The sequence below is a fragment of the Sceloporus occidentalis genome, unplaced genomic scaffold (genome assembly GCF_023333645.1).
Source record: "Sceloporus occidentalis isolate IW3139 unplaced genomic scaffold, rSceOcc1.0.p SCAF_5, whole genome shotgun sequence".
Classification (NCBI taxonomy): domain Eukaryota; kingdom Metazoa; phylum Chordata; class Lepidosauria; order Squamata; family Phrynosomatidae; genus Sceloporus; species Sceloporus occidentalis.
In genome coordinates, this window is record NW_028316985.1 from 68,650,816 (window position 1) to 68,672,485 (window position 21,670).

A 21,670-nucleotide genomic window follows, 5' to 3' on the forward strand; every position below is an offset into this window, starting at 1 on the left:
CTTTCCCTGAGGCTGGGAGAGTGTGAATAGGGTCACTCTAAGTCAAAAATGACTTGAAGCCACTCCTTTTTCCATGACATGTCTTACATTTCAACCTCCTGTCCAGGAGGAATTTCAAAATGTCCTCTGTTTTGAGCACGACTAAGAAGCATGAATATTTATATAAGTGTTCTTAGCTTTTATAATGTCCCACATTTTTCTTGAATATCTTATGTTTTGCAGTGCCCTGTCTTCTTCTTATTTATTTATATCCTGCTTTTGGCCCAGACTTGGGACTCAAAGCAGCTTACAGTTTAAAAGCACAGTACAATTTAAAAAACAAAAACCAAATCCTTTGAGCTCAGGACATCTGGTCACCTTGAAAATGGAGGGGGACATTCTGAAATGTAGGGGAAAAGCAGGTTGGCCATTGCTTCCCCCCTGAGGCTGAGAGAGTGTGACTTGTCCAAGACCAGTTACACTCAGCCTCAGGGAGGAAGGCAATGGCAAACTCCCTAAACAAATCTTGCCACGAAAACCATATGATAAAAATTTTTAATGTGCCATATATACAAGACCGTCTTGTGCTAGTAGATGATAAAACTGAGAAACCGTTATATGGAAAGAGGATGAGGATACATCTGTGTACTTTGGTAGTGGATATAATGTGTTATGATAAGAATCTATATAGTAGTGTATAAGGTTAAAGATAGGAGAGTATGTTAAAAAGAAATGGCAAGTAGGTAACTTAAAAGAAACAAACATGGAATTATTTCTAAGTTTATAATGTGAAGCCTGTATAGAGAGGATCAGGAAGGTTTCTGTTGTGTAGTGTTGTCATGAATGTAATGTATTGTGTAGAGGTTTTGCTTTACGTGATGTTTCTGTTTTGTGAGAATGTGATGTTTAATGTTTCTTTATTATTTTTAATGTAATAAAATTTATTTTAAAAAGAGGTCCATGAACCAAGTGCATATATATTCATTCTTTCTCTGTGTTTGTGGTTTGTTTTGTTTTTAAATGCCAGGTCATGTCATTGTCTAGGATGGATCCTACTGTAATATGGTCATGCAATTCTTGGCATGACCACCATTTTATGGTGAGGGAGTCTGTGTTGTTGTTGAGTGGCTTCATGTCATTTCTGAGTTAGAAGTCACCCTATTTTACACCCAGGAGGAGCAACTTGTGGCTGTGTGAAGGGAGCTTTTCCTAGTCTGGGTTCTCTTCCTTTCAGTGCTGACAGTAGACAGGGATGCCTTCAAGGAAACCCTGAGAGGAGGGGAGGAGGAGGTTGTGAAGGGGGGCCTTGTTACTTTGGGAGCCATGAATCATCCCACAAACACACACTCAAAGGAGGGAGGGAAGGAGGGAGGGAGGGAGGTGGCAGCAGCAGCAGCAGCAGGGGCTCCCTCCTTCCTTTTTTCCAGCCTCTCTCCAAAACATGGCTGAAGCCGGGGCAGGCTTGCTGGAGCAGCTCAAGTCCTGCCTGTCCTGGTCCTGGGGTTATCTGTGGGCCCTGTGGCTCTTCGCCATGCTCTTCCTGGTCTACACTCTGAAGGTGCCCCTGAAGATCCAGGACAACCTCAGCACAGGTAAGGACGCCCCAGAAAGGGAGCCTCAGCAGCAGCAGCAGCAGCAGCAGCAAGGAAGGCTCTCCCCAGTCCTCTCGACTTGGAGCAGAGGGGAACTTTTGTCAGGGAGAAGGGAGGCTCTGAGGAGGAAAGGGAGACATACTGTAGACAGTATATATATATATATATGTGTGTGTGTGTGTGTATACACACACACACACACACATGTTCTTACTGCTGTGTTTGTTTGCCACTGAGGCAGAAGTTCCACCAATACTGTTACTTTGGATGATTCATATACACACACACACACATATACACAGACACACTCTGCTGTGTTTGTTTACTACAAAGGCAGAGGCTTAGCTAGATGACTGCAAGGAAAGCCTGAGGTGTATCTTTGTGTGTGTGTGTATGAGGTATGTATGGATGTGTATACACACACACACGTACACTAAGGTTTCCATATGGAAACCCTGAGGTGCATGTATCTCTGTGTGTATGGAAACCCCAAGGTGTGTGTGTGGATACACACACACACACACACATCAGGGTTTCCATATATATGAAAACCATAAGGTATATGTGTGTGTGTGTATGGATACATACACACCACACATACATGGAGTGGATACACACACCACACACACACACACACCAGGGTTTCCATATATATATATATATATATATATATAAATAAAAGGAAACCCTGAGGTAGGTATGTATGTGTGTGTATATATATATATACGCACACACCACACATACACTGAGGTGTGTGTGTGTGTGTATATGTGTGTGTGTGTGTGTGTGTATGTATGTATATATATATATATATATATATATATGGAAACCCTGAGGTATGTATATATGAAGTGTATGTATCTTGGTGTGTGTATAGATCTATGGAAACCCTGAGGAGTGTGTGTCTCCTTCCCCACACACAGATTTTGGAGTATTTGCATATACATAATGAGATCTCTTGGAAATGGGACCCAAATCTAAAAATGAAATTAATTTATATTTTGTATATGTTTTGTATACATCTTGTACACATTGCCTGAAAGTAATTTTATAATATGTTATATATACTACCACATTATTGGTTTACCTTTGGATCGCCATGAGTCAGAAAGGACTTGGAAGCACAAAGCAGCAACATTTTAAAAAAGCAAAGTTTGTGTACACCGAACCATCAGAAAGCAAAGATGTCACTATCTCAGCCACCCATGTGGACAGTTTTGGAGTTTGGAGTAATTCAGATTTTGGAATTCCAGATAAGGGATATTTTTTGTTGCTGTATGCCTTCAAGTCATTTCCAGCTGATGGTGACCCAAAGGCGACCCGACCCTATCATGGGGTTTTCTTGGCAAAATTTGTTCAGAAGAGGTTTGCCATTGCCTTCACCTGAGGCTGAGAGCATGTGACTTGCCCAAGATCACCCAGTGGGTTTTACGGCCGAATGGGAAATTGAACTCAGATCTCCCGAGTCATACCCCAACTCTCCACCCACAACACCACACTGGCTCACTCTGTACTAAAAGGTCCAAAAATGACATCCAACAACCTACCTTGCAATAATTTTACAGCATACGCACAAACTATGCAAACAGTGATGATGATGATGATGATAATGATAATTTCATCCCAGCCATTCTAATTTTCCCCACCTTAAAACAGAAGGCTTTTGTTAAATATTGTCTAGATAGATTAGATGAAATGTTACCTAGCGTTCCTCTCCACCCCACCTCACCCCAGTCTCTGGAAGCCCACAATATGTTAAAGAGGTTATTATTGCTATATATAAAGAATATATAATATTCCAATATAAAGAAATCTCCTGCCTGTGAATATGGAGGGGAAGTTTCATTTAGCCAATTGCTTGGGAACTGACGTGAGAGCCTCCACCACTTTATGGCAGCAGGCTATGTCAGGGCACCTTAGCAGACCACATGCAACTTTGTCCAACTGCAGTGCTTTACTGCCACTTGCTTACTTCTTCCTTGGTGCTTCTTTCTCCCCACTAGAAACTCTTTAGTGCCCTAACAGCGGTGTCACTGTATGTTATGTGACCACACATTGGCACAGCCTGGAATCGCTGCCTCTCTGTCTGCTCTCTTGAGCTTTTCTAAAGGCTTTTCTAAACAGCACTGTTTGTTGTTGGGAGAAGGACATAAAGACAACCCTGGCCAGCAGTGTGCTGCTAGGGCCAGTTTAAGAAGATGGGAACAGCCTGAGGATTCAGGGGAACAGCTGGCATCACTCCCTCAATATTTCCTACCTAAAGGCATGTGTAATCCTTACTGAAATTCCTCTACTCTGGTGGCCACTGTTGTAACTTCTAGTGAATTTCATAAGTAAATGTGTTATATGAAGAAATGCTTCCTTTTGTCCTGAAGTTGGTGCAACATGACATGACAGCCAAAAGGACATCTTTTTGCTTTTATACCCTCTGCATGATTCATACTGTTTAAAATTTCTTATGCCCTCATTAATTTTTCTAGCTGAAATAGCCCAAGCACTTTCTTTCTAGGAAGATTGCCCCAACCCCTATACTGTACTTTTAGACTGCAATCTTATATGTACTTTCCTGGACATATACTGTTGTGTGTCTTCAAGTTGTTTCCAACTTTTTGGTGACTCTAAGGAAAAAACCTATCATGAGCTTATGTTGGAAAATTGATTTTTGCATTATCTTCCTATGAAGCTGAGAGAGCGGGACTTGCCCAAGTTCACTGAGTGGGTTTCCATGGTACAGCCTGATATGGATGCACAGGGAGAAAAATTGGACCCACTCCCATTTTAGTTGCCCATTCTTATTTTATGCGATTGGACCCTTAGTAATTCTTTCATACAGTTTAAGTAGGCATTTGTAAATTAGTGTTGTTTTGCCTGCCTTCTCTTGGTAAGGAGGACATTGCTTTTTGGCCCAGAGAAAATATAAAGAATCTTTTTTGTTGCTTAAATAAATGACATTTAAATCAGTGTATTTGTGTTTCCTAAGGGGATAGAGTTCAGAGACGTAGCCGTGTTAGTCTGGAATAACAGTATGCAATGGAATCTTGCAACACTTTTAAGATTAACTGTGCAAAGGAAGTTGTAGCATGAGCTTTCATAGACAAGGGCCCTTTACAGACCGACCTGAAAGGTTGGCCTGGGGGCAGAGTCGGAGTGTAACACCTTGACGATGCATGCCTGACCTCACCCCCAGGGTGTGCTGACGGAGCACACAGCATCATGGTGCGCCTCTGCCGCTGCATCCAAATGATGCAGCATTGAAGGGGTGTCATATAGCCACGCTGCTGCAGCTATAGCACCCTTTAAAGGCTGGGTCGGGGCTACAGCATGAGGTTGCTGCAGCCCCAGTCTGGCTAGTAAAGGGACGGTTTGTCGAGCCCCACAGTCTCTGAATTATACCCCCATGGAAAGCACCAAATTCAGCCAAATGGAGTGGAAATCCACCAGCCTCTTCAAGACATTTGTGCAGGTACAGATGGACATTATTTTGCATCTGCAGAAGTAGAACAAGTTGTGCCTTAGGACTGGAGTATGGCTTTGGTGCGGCTTCCGGAATATTAGGACGCATGTATCATTTAAACAGCATACCTCCAAAGTGACCCGAAGCAGCTTTATTTTGGCCTGTCTGTACGGGGGCTAAGTGAGTTGCTCTTCAAGACTGAATTATAACATTTTGTCGCCTCTTGACAGGATTAGAATTTATGAAGCATATTCAGTCTATTATTACTCAGTTATATTAGCTTTCCTTTTGTTTCTAAGCTCATTTCAAAGTTGCTGACAAAACCATATTTCCCTGTATTAACCTGTCCAATGATAAGCTCTTCAGGAAAGACCCTTTTCTGTGTCCCATTACCTTCCCAGGCATGTTTGGTGGGAATGAGAGAGAAAACCTTCTCTCTGACTGCTGCCAGACTTTGGAAATCCCTACTTAAGGAGTCAGTTCCCTCCCTGTTCTCGTTCTAGCAGCAAGTGAAAACTGTTCTACTGCATTAGTCTTTTAGGAACTGTCTGCAATAGACTTTTAATGGTGTGCTGTTTTATTGATTTTTCAAAATCTTCTGTCTTTTGATGTATTTTAAATCATTTTAACACTAGAGATTGCTTTTTAAATAATTATATATGGATATTTTTATTGAAAGTTTTGTATGTTTATTGAATTTAATTCGAAACCATTTTGAGTCCCAGAATTGCAAAAAAGGTGATATGTAAATGAATGTAGGAATAATAATAATAATAATAATATAGATTTTTCATTTTATTACATTTTTATATTCAGCTATGGGCATTATGAAATGTTAAGTTAGTTAACTGTATGTGGTTTGCCACTTGGTTACTAGGTTTAAGGTCTGCAATGCCAGATTGTTACCAACAATTTTAAAAATTCTTGTTAAACCCCTCCTAAACTTGCACCTTAAAGATAAATGCAATTAATGCCACATTTTATCTGTTTCACTGTCAAGATTAGCATTTGACCCATGGAATATTAACACATTTCGTTAATGCTTCTTCATTTTCAGTATGAATAGATTGACGCATATTGCTCATATCTGTATGTCTAGCAGTTGCTCTTTCAGCTGGCTTTGGAACTTCTGTCTCATTGCACATTGCCTTGTTATTTCAGATCTGTTATGTTATTACAGCAGTCTTCACTGAGTCATTCTCTTTTTTTCCCTTGAATGACCCAAACACAATTAAGGTGCAGCAGAAGTCTAAAAATGGGGAAAACTTGGTCTGTTACTATGGTTTTCAAAGTGCCCAGGAAATATTTTTTGCAATCATAATCCCTTCTGCAAGCTTTCACTGAAGAGTAGTTACAATGCAGTATCTGGCATGGAAATGATAAATTAAAGCATTTCTGTGTGATGTCACTTTCTGTAGGCTCTACATATTGTGCTCACTTGCAGCTTAGTCATAGCCATTTTATCCACACTTAACTTTGTCCCCCCCCCCTCTCCTCAGTTATATAAGAAATATAAGGGGGAAACATGCCACTAAGTGCTTGTACACACACACACACACACACTACAGAACATTTATGTCCTGCCTTTCCTCCAACCAGTTCAAAGCTGGCTGTTCTCCAGTCTATCCTCACAACAACCCTGTGAAGTAGATCAGGCTGAGAAAGGGTGACTGGCCCAAGGTCATCCATTGAGTTTCAGGAACTCCCCCTCCAGCACTCTAATCACTACAACATACTGGCTAATAACCTGAGCTTCAGTTTTGCTCTAATTTGCTAAAAGACTAAGGAGAAAGTGAAATATATGAGCATGGAGACTGTTAGTAAACTTAGTATGTGAGACTGTAGAATGGGATGGGATTGAGATCAGTTGGGACCTACAAGTAGATCTCTGGGTTGATCTAACTTGGGAGTGGTACAGACCACCCAAAAAGGGTGGCCTGCTGGCACCTGCTTTTCCACTGGAGCAAAGCCACATCCTCCAAACCATGCGGCTTCCTGCTGGCAGAAAAAACCCACAAAAAGTGTGTTCTTTTTATGCCGCAGTGGCGGCATAACAAGTGTGCCACTGGTGCACTCATTACATAAATGCTGCGCAGCACTGTAAAGACGCAATATGGTGGTTATGTAACAATGGCGACGCCTTGTATACAGGGCGCCACCATTGTTACGCCCTTGTCATGTGCTAGGGTTGAGGGGCGTGTGGGCGCACTGTCTGTTTGGGCCTTGGAGTACAATATTAGTAAGGCATTTTCACTACCACTGGCTTAACAATTACAGTTTAGATTGTAACAATCCCTAACCTGTAGTAACTCATATGTAGATTCATATTTGTGAATGCAGGCCATCTTATGTAGGTTATCTCTCAAGCTCTGTTACAGAGGTCTATGATGTTCTTAATATATATCCAATAGTAATAGGAAACAGAAGAGAATCAAATACTGTATATTATTTCTGAACTTCCCCAGTAATAACAGACTATAGATATAAACTACATAATAGATTATGTAAAGTGGTGTCTTAAATGTTATCATTATTGCTAGCAAGAAAAGAAAACAGTACAGTCACTGTGTTACTCAAGAAACTAAAAGAAGCATTCAGAGATAAATTTATTCTCGTTCTACTCCAAAATAATAGGAGTCTGTTCTTAACCTTGATGATTTAATGAAAGATTCTTTAAAAGCTGTAGGTTTTCAAAAAACTTTCTGACTGAATATCTTCTTTAAATCTTGCATTTCTTAAACATTAGTCCTTCACCCTCCCCCCAAGTAGTTAGAATTAACAATGTAAGATTAGTCCAAAACACTGCAGAAATAATCCAGTTTGACACTGCTTTAACTGCCCTGGCTCAATGCTATGGAATACTGGGAACTGTAGTTTTGTGAGACATTTAGCCTTCCCTATCAGAAAGCTCTGGTGCTACAGTAAACTACAATTCCCAGGATTCCCTAACACTGAGCCTGGGCAGTTAAAGCAGTCTCAAACTGGATTATTTTTGCAGGTTTGGACCACTGTTTGCCACAGTCGAAGACTGGATTAAATGCCCATTACGCCCAGTGAAATCAATAAGTTTAAGTCACTTGGCCCTGTGTTGGATTATGACCTTCCTTTCTTGAGTCTATTAAAATTTAGATATTTAATTGTTGGTAGACAATACAAGTAATATATATTTCAGCAAGCTTGTGGTAACCCACTCAAAGAGGTTCCTAAACAACTTTTGGTTACAAAGGAAAGCATGAAAAATGTAAAATGTGACTATCTAAAAATAAGCATGACAGTTTCATTTGGGGTTTGCTCATTTATTTATATTTTTATACTGAAGATAGGATCTCATCCCTGTCTTTTTGGTTGAAACTGAGGGGCTAAACAGACAGGCAAAAAGATGTGCTTTCAGGCTGACTTGAAGGTGTGGCATTTAGATGACACATGCCTTGAAGCCAGCAGGAAAGTGCCCTCTAGGCCTTATGCAGAGAAAAGCTGTTTCAAAAAGAAGAAGCTTTTTACCGCTTCTTCCTGGCTTGAAGCCATATCATGTGGTCATGACATGAGCACTCCAGCTGCCTTGGGAGCCGGAGGTGCAGTTGGTGGGCTTTCAGTGTGGCTTCAGAAAAGGCAGCTTCAGGACACTTTTTCCTGCCCATCAGTTTCGCTCATGAGATTGCATTATATTGTACTACTGTTATCCAGCAGTTTTTCCATATTAATACACTCGTCCCTCCACATTTGCAGCTTTGACTTTTTGCGGATTTGATTATTCACGGATTTGATTAATATGTTCTCTCTAGGAATATCTAGGTCCTCCAGCGCAACTCTATGGTCAACTTTAACCAAAAGTTGCACTGAAGGACCTAGAGATTCCTAGAGAGAGCACTCCACTAGGCATTGGTAGCTCCTCCATTGCAATTCTTTGGTCAATGTCTGGCAGATGTTGACCACAAAGTTGCACTAGAGGACCTAGAGATTCCTAGCAGGTGTTCTCTCAGGTAAAAACATAAGTGTTTTTGTTATTTGCAGTTTTTCCACATTCACGGGGCTCCTGTGCCCCTAACTCCAGCAAATGTGGAAGGATGAGTGTAAAAGGCACTTTTCAGAAAAAGAAAAATGAACAGGAAAACAAGCAGTACATGGGGGACTTTTACTGTATTCTACATTAAGTAACCATGACAAAGGGGCAACTAGATACAGATGTTATGAGCAAATAGTAAATGCTTAACCAATGAGTAAAGATAAGAACTCAGAAGCAAGTACTCAGAAATAATTAATGAATGAATTATAAGTAATGACTTATAATTTGTTAATTTGTCCATACTTAAAGTAAAAAAGTTTAAACTCATTTGCTGTAAGATTGTAAAGTAGGCTGGAATAACTAACTGTTACTGTTAATTGTAGGGTGACCCCACATGGTGTAGTGGTTTGAACGCTGGGCTATGATTCTAGAGAGCAGGGTTTGAATCCCTGCTCGGCCATGAAAACCCACTGAGGCAATTCACAGTCTCTCAGCCTCCGAGGATGGCAATGACAAACCCTGTCTGAAGAAACTTGCCAAGAAAACCCCGTGATAGGTTAACCTTAGGGTTGCATAAGTCAGAAACAACTTGAAGGCAAACAACAACAATAACAAACTGTGAACTGTTAGTTAATAGTTATGGAGGTTTGGCCTCACTAGATGATGCAGAGGAATATCACATGGTTGAAATATTTGCTGTTGTTGTGTTTCACATTGCTGCTTATGCTCTGCCATGAATATTGAGGGGATGGTAAGCTGAAACGGAAAATAGTATGTTTCTAGCATCCAGATTTTAAATAAAAAGATAGTTAAAAACAAAGAAATGGGATAATCAAGGAGGTTTTTTTAAAAAATCTAACTCTCAAAGTAACTTGCTACTTACAAAGGCCTGTGAAACTATAGCTGTAACAAATTACTTTTTAAAAAGTAATTACACAAGCTCTGAGAAAGATGCAGAAAATGTGAGATTAAAAAAAAATACTATGAAAAGGGATCTCAGTTGCATAAAATGATGTTCCAATATAACAAAAGCAGAGAAAGAAAAACACAAAGGGAGGAAAATTATATTAATAATAATATTAATAATAAATAAATAACATTTTATTTCTATCCTGCCTCTCTTGTAGGATCGAGGCGGCTAGGCACATTCATCATAAGTTCTGTCAAAGTTGACCAAATGTCCAAACAAATATAAGTCCGTTCGTAAATTTCCACTGATGGAGCAAGTGCCTGGCTGGTGAAGGTGTCACTGCGGCTGCACCATACCGCCGTCACTAAGCTCCAAGCCTGGAAGACTTTTCTCTGCCCAGGTCTTGGGGCTTGGTAGCAATGGTTGTGACATGGCTGTGGCAGCACTTTCGCTGACCCCCCCCCCCCCAAGTTCACCCCGTGTTGCAGCTGCTCCACCAGCCTGTATCTGACATGGCCACACCTTTTAGCAGGGTCAGTGGGCACCAGAGAAAGGAAAGGGATGGGCAAATGCACACATGTGAGCAAGCCAGCATCTCCTTTTATTGGTGCTCACTGAGTACGCTCAAAGGGGTAGCCTTCTAGCCTTCTCATCCCATGATGAGTGAGGATGGAGAATCCTGTGTGGGAAGAAGTAAGGAAGGTGGAGTTGGTGCAGTGACGAGAGTGCATCCCCACCATCCCCCTCATCCTGCAAGAGGCACAGATGGAGAGAGGAAAGTGGGGAGCTCACCAAGCCCTGCTAGAAAGGAGGGAAGGCAGGCAGGTAGGAAGGAAGAAGGAACTGAACAGTAGTCCTGCTTCACTCCCATCCCACCTGGCCTGGGATTCATTACTATCTAATACTATGTGGGAATGTAGTCCGGGAATGTATCATCTGTGGATACAGAAGGGTGTGGGTTCTATTGTAATGTTGGCTTTTTGCCTTCCATGAGAAAAGATAATACGGTAATAATACATTAAGGAGAATAGAAACAGACCACTTGTCTGTTTAGTCTGTTTTACTAACAGCGATGGATCTGCTGCTTCCAGCTGCTTCAAAGAAGGCATGGAAGCAGCATCTTTCATATTATTTGCCTCTTCCCCACTCCAGTAACTGGTGTTAAAAGAGGGCTTGCTTCTGAAAACAAGAGTTTTATTTAGCTATCATATCTAATGGGTGATGACAGGCCTGTGTTCCATGCATTTGTATCTACTTCCCGCCTCCAGGAATCTAAGCCAGATTCGGTCTTCTTGTTGCAGTGAATTGTGTGAACTAATTATGTGCTGTGAATAGTTCACAGAGAGGGTGAACAGTTCTGTTGCACGTACTGAAACTAGCATCAACCTCAGACCAGGACAGGGAAGGCCGGGGGGGGGGGGGGGAGGAAGCTCCTAGAAATTATCATTGGATTCTGAGTCAGAGAAAAGGATTTGCCTAGCTTGGACCTAATAAATCTGAATACCTGTTTGGGAATGGAAAATTGGTAAAGGTGGGGCCAATTTCTTCCTCTTTCTTCATTTTTCCATCTCTTTTCTTTTGCCATGAGGGGAGTTCCATAGTACAGTACTCTCCATCTCAAGCACACTTTTGGATCTAGATTTTAGTAATCAATAAATGCCTTTATCTGTATGTAAGCAGTCCTTGTTCCTTTCATTAATGTGTTCCTAGTATTACAAACCTATCTCATTTTGGTGATTTCAAAGTAGGAAGGTGCAGAGCTTCAGAGACTGAATATTTTTGGACTGCAGGACACAGAATCCCCCAGCTGGAACGGCTGCTAGTCATACTGGCTGGAGATCTTCTTGTAGCTGCAGTCCAATAAGTCACTTTCCTAAGCTCTTGAAAAGTGGATGCCTACTGGTGGTATCATATGTTGATTCAGAGGATCTCTTTTCAAATCTATTTTTACCAGTTAATAACAGAACATGGATAAGTATCTTCACATCATTTTCTTCAAATGGTGCCATGGTTATTTTTAGGGGCTATTTAGGAGAGAGAGTGTGTGGATATTATTATACACATCTCAATGGGATTATACATTGAAATTTGGGAAGGTTTGTCAATTTGTAGCCAAAACAAGGAAGAAGTACTGTGCCGATAGCTATTTGTTCTAAAGTAATATTTAAATACTTGTTTATTGTGTCTCAGCCTATATGCAGCAAATAAAATAATGTACAAGAAGTAAAATATACCCCAAACTCTTTAAAAACAGGCTAAGACAGCATTAATTGGTCAATATAAGTGATCTGATTATTTTGAGTCCAAGGAAAGCAGTTTTGCTTGGTTAGCTAGTCTGCTGCATGATCTTTTCTATGAATTCTGGATGCAAAGAATAAAAGTTGTTATTTACAAGGAGCTGTAGCTGCTTCCATCTAAAAGTAATAGAAAATGAAGTACAGTAATTAATGTTATAGCTCATATATATATATATATATATATATACACTTTATATTATATCCAAATATTATATTTACCCTTGGTACTGTTTAATAAGTGTTGTGACTTAGCTTATTATTTCAGAACATGTACTGGAAACTTGGATCTACCGATTTCACATTCAGTTTTATAATGTACATTAAAAGTCACTTCAATAGAAGGTTTTGTTAACTTTACCAAGGATTGGATGATCTGGTTGTTGAGCTCCTATAGTTCTCTAAGGCCCAGTATGGAAAGCGGCAGTCTGGGGTCGATTTTAGGGCTTGGGAGTGCGGAGCGATCGCTTGCTCCCAAGCCTTACCACGCGCTAGTGGCGCCATCATGGCTCGGCCTCTTCCACATGGGGGCCACCATGATGATTCAAGCGAGGCACAGCATCTAAACATTGCAGTGCATGTGTCATTGCTGTGTGCGAGTGTGCCATTGGCTTTCACTGGGGTCTTTTTAGTCCTGACGGAGGCTGTGCCATTTGCTTGTTGCAGCCTCCATCAGGAGTAAACACGGGCAACTCCAGCCCATACATTTGGGGCAGTCTGTCAAGCCTCTATGTTGATAATAGAGATATTTGAACTTTAAAACTGTGCTCTCATGGACTAGTGCAGAATCCTCTTGGCCTGTTTTTAATATAATGAATATGTAGCTCACACAAGGCCAAGCCAAGGCATTTACTGGGAATAGCAATGCTGTGCTTTCACCAAAAAGGACAAACATGTTGTTACTGTTGAACCAGAGGAAAAGTTATACTGTATAATTCCGTTTGAATCAGACAGGACAAGCTGTTAACACAGACAAAGATTTACTATTGCTTAGGCTAAGCTCTGGAGTGAAGATTAATTTCTTACTTGATTAAAGTGTATTTAAATATAGCAAAACTAGTGAAAAAGGGAGAAATGCAATTGTTTATAGTAATATTCTCATGCTAGCAAACCTCCTAGAAATAGACTTAGCATTTGAATAGACTCTGGCATTTCCTTGCTTCTGGCATTTCAAGAGCAATTTATTTATGTGATGAACTTTTCAGCCATCCTTCAGTGAAAAAGATCTGAAACAAATGAGCAGAGGAACTAATGAAAAGATACCTTCTTGAATTATGTGGTTTTTTTGGTTTTCTTAAGATAAAACTCAAAGTATGTTCTGCTTCTTATAAATAAAGCATCATATCAGTTATGCTTCATGTAAAAATTTACAGTTCATATGGGTAAGCTGTCTGATTGTCTTGTATGTGCAAATTCTTCAAGTGAAATGGAGCAGTAATGTGTTTTCCACTGTAATGCTAATGTAATATTGCTGAATCTGAGGGAGTTTTTATGTGGTTCCTTAGACCTTCAACATCTGGACTAAGGCTCAAAGTTTTGTTTTTGTTTTTGTTAGCAAATGGTCATGAAAAAAGGCAGGAGTTAAATAGCATTCAAGGACATATCTCTGCAGATGGTCTGAATGAGAAAGTAGCTGAAGAATTCAAAGAAAATTTACAGGAGTGAGAGGAGGATTGTATTAACCTAATTCAAATGAATCTTTTCATTCCACTGAATAGCTGTTAATGCTTTGGGCATGAAGCTAACAAGGACTTCAAAAGCCACCTGCCTGGCAGCAGAGACCCAGCTCACTACAGTTCCACCTACAGTTTATCCTCATCCCTATTGTACCACTCCTTTGTCCAACTTAGTCCTTTCCTTTTATGCTTTCCTTTCCCATGGCCATTAACAGTTAGCATTGTGGAGACATTTCCTCAAGGACATAGATCCCAGATAGTGAGTACTTGCATGCTTTCATATGGTGAAACTATGGTGGGCTTCCAAACATATCTGTGCCATGGGCTGCCAGTTTATCTTCTCAGGTCAGCCTGAGGATAGGCATGTCTAAAACCAGCACCGTCTGTAAATCCTTCCATTCATAGAATCATAGAATCAAGAGACTGCAAGGGCCATCCAGTCCAACCCTCTGCCATGCATGCAAAGCATCCCTGACAGATGGTCATCCAGCCTCTGTTTAAAGACCTCCAAGGAAGGAGACTCCACTACACTCCGAGGGAGTTTGTTCCCCTGTCGAACAGCCCTTACTGTCAGGAAGTTCCTCCTAATGTTGAGGTGAAATCTCTTCTCCTGGTGCTTGCATCCATTGTTCTGGGTCCTAGTCTCTGGAGTAGCAGAAAACAGGTTAGCTCCCTCCTCAATATGACATCCCTTCAAGTATTTAAACAGGGCTATCATATCACCTCTTAACCTTCCCTGTGAGTGCTTAAGATAACTGTAACTATGAAATTATTATTATTTTTTAAAATATCAGTTTTCCTTCAGATAACACAAAAATCCATTCACTTCCAACAATTGAAAAGTTTAATATCCCCTGCTGTCTAACCAGGCTTCTTCCTTTACCTATTTTGTACTTTTCTGGGCCACAGTGACCACTGTGACTTCTGTATCATCAGTCTTGGTAGAATGTTCCTGATCCTTCTCAGGAGAAAAACAAACAAACCTCTAGGAAAAGTTTATGTACAGAAATCCTTTCCCTAAGTCTCTGTTATCTCAACCTTGTAAGTCCCAATGTGGGTTGGATCAGCTTGCCCACATTCCAGTAGAAGATAATTAGGTATATGTTGGGTTAATAGTTCCATTCTTGGGACAGTCTAGAATGCTTCATAGACAACTTGAATTCCCATTGAAGGAACATTAAAACAGGACTTTTATCAGACCAGCCTGCTGTCTCACTGCAGTCGTGTTAATGTAAGGAAATGGAAAAGTATTGGTTTAGGAACATTCATTGTCACACTTCTCTTCTATAGCATGAAGGTGCTGCTTTGGCGATTTATGGTCCTGTGATCTGTCTCCAACACAGCCTCCATGACTCCACTTTCCTCCCCTGTGCCCTAGCCAGTTTGCCTTTCAGTTTTTATTATTTTTATTTTTATCACAATTAGCAATGCAATGAAATAAAAAAAATGAATAGGGAAAGAAATAGAAAAGGAAAGGAAAACAGGCTGCTTGCGAATAACAAGAGGGGGAAAGGAGGAGAATTATGGCCATTGACGCTGTGTGACTAATGATATTGGAACAGAATTGGAAGGGACCTATCACACCAGGAGAGGTGCAAAAGCACCAATATTAGGAGTCATTGGGTAGGTTTTCCCCAGCAATGAAAAGGCACATTCCACCAACAATTGAAATGCAAAGCAGCAACAGGAGAGATGTAACATCCTGTGATAAGTACTTGCTAAACACACTATTATCCTTTTCAAATCTCACTTTGGCCCGATTTAAACGGGCCTTTGCGCCACCCCCGTCATGTGCTGGGATTGGCTGAGGACACAGCGTCCATACTGGCCTCACCCCTAGCATGTGACGGGGCGTCAAAATGGTGGCACCCTGTACACACGGGCGCCGCCATTTTGACGTAATGGCCACGTCGCGTCCAAACGGCGCGGCACGGCTGTTATGTCTTGGCGCCACTGAAGGGTGCTTGTGGCACTCTTTTGGCAGCACCGAAAGAGCTCTGTTTCGGAGCTCCTTCCACCACGCGTATCACTGGCGTGGCCTTTAAATGGCCGCACCAGCGATACAGAAAGAAAGGGGCAAAGCAGCCCCTTTCTCCCTTTCCCTGCCTCTGTCGGGGAACCCCTTTCCCGGCCGCGGGGAAGCGGCGTTTTGCCGCTTCCCTGAGGCCTGGAAAAGCGGTGGCTTGGGGCCTCTGGGGCTGCCGCTGTGGCTGCTGAGACCCCGATCCGTCGGGGAAAGGGGCGGGTGCAGACCGCCCCAAAGGAGAGGTCTGTATCCCACCTTTGTTAGCCCTGTGTCATAAAGTCCATAGTCATAGACTTTTCTGCTTCCTAAAAGCTATGTTTGGGAAGCTTTAATAATGTTGTTATTGTTGTATGGCTTCAAGTCATCTCTGACTTATGGCAACCCTAAGGTGAATCTATCATGGGGTTTTCTTGACAAAATTTGTTCAGAAGGGTTTTGCCTTTGCCTCCCTAGTGCTTTTAAAAGTGACTGTATCATTTTGGAATAGCTTCCTTGCTTCAGCTAACAAGCATTACTGTCTTTCAGTAAAAGGTTATGCCTTGTTTGTTTTTTGTTTCATTGCACTCTCCTTAAATGTTTCACATGCCTATCTCTAATACTGGCACACAGTGACCTGCTACTAGGCTGGATATGATACATGTGACATACTTTATTTTGTATTTTATTCACAGCCTGCCTGCCTGCAGCTAACAGCAGAGAACAGTTGTTTTGTATATATTCGTGTTCATTTCATTCGTACTGTGCCTTGTCAGAATGTTTTTTGTAACAAACTATTACTCGGTGCTTCAGTCCTTGTGTACACACTTGACCTTTTCAACCAATAAACTAAATCGTAAGAGTGGTTGAAAATAAAGAAGGGTAATGGAGGTAGTAGGAAGAAGAACCCCAAGACAGCTGGTTCCCTCCAGCTACACAGTGGCTGTGGAAGTAAACAAGGCACATTTGCCTCTGTTATGTGTACACATTGTATGGGGAATCTCATGTGTGTATGACGATTTGTTTTTTTAGAAAGCTGGTCAGCACTAGTAGAGGATGGCAGTTTCTGCGGCTGCTGAAAGCCCTTTTCCTTTTCTCAACATGTAATGTTGCCATTTTTTAAAACTTATCTCTGTTGAAAAATGTGTGCAATCTTTTGTCGGAAGCCCTCATGAGGATAAACACCAAGCAACCTTGGAGCTGTATGGTCGATCAGGAATCCTCCCCTCCAGCTGTAGATGAAACAGACTGAAGCCAACTTCATCTCCAAAGAGGCACTTTATTCTTTAGTTGCTGTTTATACAGAAAGCAAATCACTAGAGCTATACACATCCACCACCAACCAACGAAAACCCACACTGTACAATGGGATCTGGGCTTTTTATAGACATTTGCCATGCAGCCATTAAGCCCAGCCTCTTCTTGTCACCTCTTCCTTGTGCCACCTTAATTGTTAACCTTCAAGGAAGATGACACTGCATATTTACAACAGTTCTACATGCTTTCTAGCACATGATGACCCTGCACATTCATCACATGTCCTGATCCAGCTGCAACCAATTCCCTGGTTAACAGGCTGCAAGTGACCTATGGTTGCCTTTGTCACTTCTTCACATCTGGACATTTTTACTTCAGGCTTTTATTCCTTAACAATCTCTCCTTCTTGTTCCACATCAAAATCAGAGCAGTTGCAGTGGAATCCAGTTTTAGGAAGATAAAAAACTTAATTTGTATGTACAATAACTTAATTTGTATGTACAAGCCTGGACAATATGTGTACATATACACAAATATGTAGCACAAGTATTCACACATATCAAGTTGCCAAATTTGAAAGGGAAACATATGTAGCACAATCATTTGCATATTCTGTCACACACACACACAAAATAATTTTTTTAAAATGCCGCTTGCAAAGCGACTGGTGCGAAAGGGGAGGCATGTTCTGCCCACTGCCCACCCTCTGACCTTTATCCCTCCCCCTGAACTTGACCCAATCATGACTGGGGCCAAGTTCACATTTGCAGGCACTCAGGAGGAAGCAGGGTTTCCCAAAAGGAACGGGGGAAAAAACATTTTCAGAAAACTCGCTCTAAGGGGGATTTGCCCCAGATCTGGTGTGCAAAACCCCAATCCTGGTGTGTAAAAACCGGCACCAGTGGGGACTTCCCACTTTTAATCCGGTTTGGGATTCGCGCTAAAAAGTAGTCTGAATGGCCCCTTTGTATTACAGGTAATCCAGTTCATAGTACATAGTACAGTCTGTCTTCACTGCTACCAACAGCCAGGAAAGGATACCAGTTTGATAAAGAGTTTGCCAGGGAGATTAGACAACCATGGGGTTTCACTTAAATCCTTGTTGGGTTCACTTCTTGAGCCACAGCTTTTTCATGCCTCCTGTACTGTGCACCTTTATTCTAATCCAACATGTCCCAAAGGGTGCAACCTTTGGTGTTGATGGGCTTTATTTCCCTCCCCTCTCCATTGATTGTTTACATGTATAGCTCAGTTGGTTTTGTCTTTGTCAACCTGCTTGGGAGCTTTGCGGTGAAAAGGAGAAATACAGGTCCAGTAAATAAATAAATACTATAGTCTTTCTCATGCCATCCATACTCTGTGAGAGCTTGCTGGCTCCATGGGGCAGCAAGCAAACTATTCCTGAAATAGAATTGCTGCTGTTTGAGTCCTCTTGGTCCATAAATCTTGTATGTAATACCTAAAATAATGCATAATGACATTTTAGTTTCAGACTGGATGAGTAATGTTTTTGAAGCAGTTTAATTTAAATGCAGAGGTTTTTGACGTAGCTTTAATAAGCTACTGTGTGGTGTTCTGTAAAACCAGTTAGTTGGAAGAATAACTGAAAGGCAGGCTGGAAACCTTTAAGAAAGTAGTAAACTACTGGGAGAAGCACAAATATTCAGAGTGCTTCTCCTTGTATCCACGATAAAGTTGAGGCTGACAACCTGTGTTGACTTCCGAATTGAAATTAGTTCGCATGCTCATGTGTTTAATAAGAGTTAGTTCTATTTTTAATCATTCTCTGAATTCCTCGGTGAATAAAGAATTAATTTAAGCATAAGTGTGTTAGAAACCTAATATTGAAACAACGAATACTTAACAGTAATGAATGTCATAATGAATTAATTACATTGGTTATGTTTCAGAATATAGTTTCAAAAAGCAATGGTGCAAGCAAAAGACTATCTAAAGAAAGCTGCTGGGTTGTGTAGTGGTGGTTTTCACTTCTTTTCTGAAAGGAATATATCACATTGCAATTTTTTCTTTCCATAACTTAGAAACTTTAAACACTTACAAATACTTTAGGCATCTGTTAAGTTTATTAAATCCATGATAAGAATAAATGTCATATATTAGTTACTGTGAGAATACAATTGGTGGTTTTTGAGCTAAATCCAGCTAGACAAATATATTTGAATGTAAAGAAGCAGTATGAGTATTTTATGATTTTTTTTAAAAAAATCACCATTGTGTGAAATATTCATCTATACTGTATATGTGTGCAGATTCAAACACATACACTCTTAATTTAATTTCTTCTTCCTGTTTGGCTTTGACATATGGCGAGCCTATCAAAGGGTTTTCTTGGCAAGATTTATTCAGAGGCGTTTTGCTGCTGACTTCCTCTTAGGCTGAGAGAGTGTGACTTATTTAAAGTCACTCAATAGATTTTCATGGCTGAGTGGGAATTCAAACCCTGCTTTCTCAGACTCGTAGTCCATCACTAAAACCACTAAACTATATATTCTGTGCTGGCTTTCAGATTACATTTTCTTTGTTTGTTTGCTGTATTAATAACATTAACTCCTCAGTGACTTTACTAAACCAGATCCCTGAGTAGCTTTCTATAGAAATGTTAAAATACAATTTTAGGAAACTCAATTTTTTATTATTTCCATTATTATAAGAAACATGTATAAAACACACCAGAAATGCTAAATACTGTTTATTTTATAGAGAAAGGGCAAGTTCTTATTATACCAAACACTAGAGGTCAGCCTTTAAACACTGTAAAATTTTGTATCACTGACCCCTGGAGCTGAGAAAAGGTAGCTGATGACAAAGGAGTATGGGAAGTGTAGTGTGTGTGTGTGTTTGAGACATTTTTATTTGGAGAAAGTAGGTATCAATACATGAAGAAACAGAAATTCTTTTTCGAAAACAGTCAGTGCAATCCCTAGGAACTGACCAGGTTTGTGATAATCTGTTATTGCTGCTGTGAATGGTCAACATGCTTCCATCACATACTTTTAAGTTTTATTATAATGCCATTAGTCATTGTTTTTGCACAGCATACCAAGCAATCTCACTGTTTACCTCTTCTTTTCTACAGCCATGTGTACATACCCCAGCCAAAGGTGGATAACGCTTCAGGCATCTGACGAAGAAGCCTCAAGTTACATAGGCTTATAGTACAATAACACTGTTAGTCTTTAAAATAACACAGTATTCCTTACTGCTTGAAGTATGAGAAAAGTTTGCTATACGTTACAAAGTTTGCCTATTTTCCTCTTATAAAGAAATAGTACTCTGTGTTTCTTTTTCCATAGTAAAATGAGGTATACTGTTTGTCAGTATGCAAAGGGATCTTGTAGTTTACTTGGGGTGTGAAATGTGCAAAAAGAAATATATGGCAGGGACTTATTATTATTATTATTATTAGCTTTATTTATAAAATTTATAAAATTTATCTTTATCTACATAGATAAACAACAAAGTTTTGGGACACACTTGAAAAAATAGACTGGAGCCCACAAAAGCTTATGCCAAATAAAATTTCTGAGGGGTGAAACAGACTGCCCCAAAGGGGCAGCTTCAAACTCTTAGGGGTTGTTCCCACTTAAGATTTGAAACGATTTAAAATACTACGTTTTTAATAAAATCGATTCAAAATAACACTGTTCTTATCCCGCTATCCGAATCGCTTTGTTCATCGTTCCCATCTGGTTATTTAAATCGAAGTTTTTACCTGCAAGCGTTCCTACTTGGCATGAAATCGGTGTTTAAATAAAGTGATTCTTCTCCTCCATACCTTATTTGGAGCTGTCAATCAATAGTACGTCAGAATGACGTAACATTAATCCGGAATATTTGGAAGCGATTTATCTTTTGGCATCGTTTCCATTTCATTGACAGCCAGGGAGAATCCCTTCAGAGAGCACAGAGATCAATGGGAGAGGCTTCTGGCAAAAAGCGAAGCTCTTTCCAGAGGAACTATGGGATAGGTTTTGGAGGGCAGCATCCTGTCTCCCAAGACAGCCAGGGAGAATCCCTTCAGAGAGCACAGAGATCAATGAAGGAGGCTGCTGGAAAAGCAGGGAGGGAGCACTCTTCCCAAAGATTCTCTTTCCAGGGTTGGAGGAGAAGGCAGATTCCATTTGAGAAATGGAGGGAGAAAGGCTCTATCCCCCCCCCCCCCAATTGATCAGAGCCCTTCCCTGCCTGGGCGAGATCAGATGCCTCCTCGCGAGGAGCCTTCCCTTCCCTGCCTGGGCGAGATCAGTGCCCAAGCGGGCAGGGAATGCCTCTTTGAGAGGAGCCTTCCCTTCCTGCCTCTCCTCCATTAGAAATGGGCTCTCCCCACACAGAGGGGAGGTTGCAATCCACCGGGGGAAGCCTTGTACTCCTTTGGCAGATGCAGGCGCTTGAGAAGCCGGGACTTCAATCGCTTAAAGCGCTGAAGAGATTAAGCGCCTGTAAACCATTAAAATAAAAAATAAAAATAATCCTTATATCTTA

At 40.8% G+C, this 21,670-nt stretch overlaps 1 protein-coding gene across 2 annotated transcripts in view; it reads left to right on the forward strand.

The window, feature by feature from the left end:
* Positions 1-1,417: 1,417 nt before the first annotated feature.
* Positions 1,418-21,670, forward strand: part of ST7 (suppression of tumorigenicity 7) — a 132,045-nt gene continuing 111,792 nt past the window's right edge. For both annotated transcript variants that reach the window (XM_089524338.1, XM_089524339.1), the window contains exon 1: positions 1,418-1,571. In XM_089524338.1, coding sequence (XP_089380464.1) covers positions 1,421-1,571 — 151 coding nt within the window. In that variant the 5' untranslated portion in view covers positions 1,418-1,420. The remainder of the gene's footprint in view (positions 1,572-21,670) is intronic.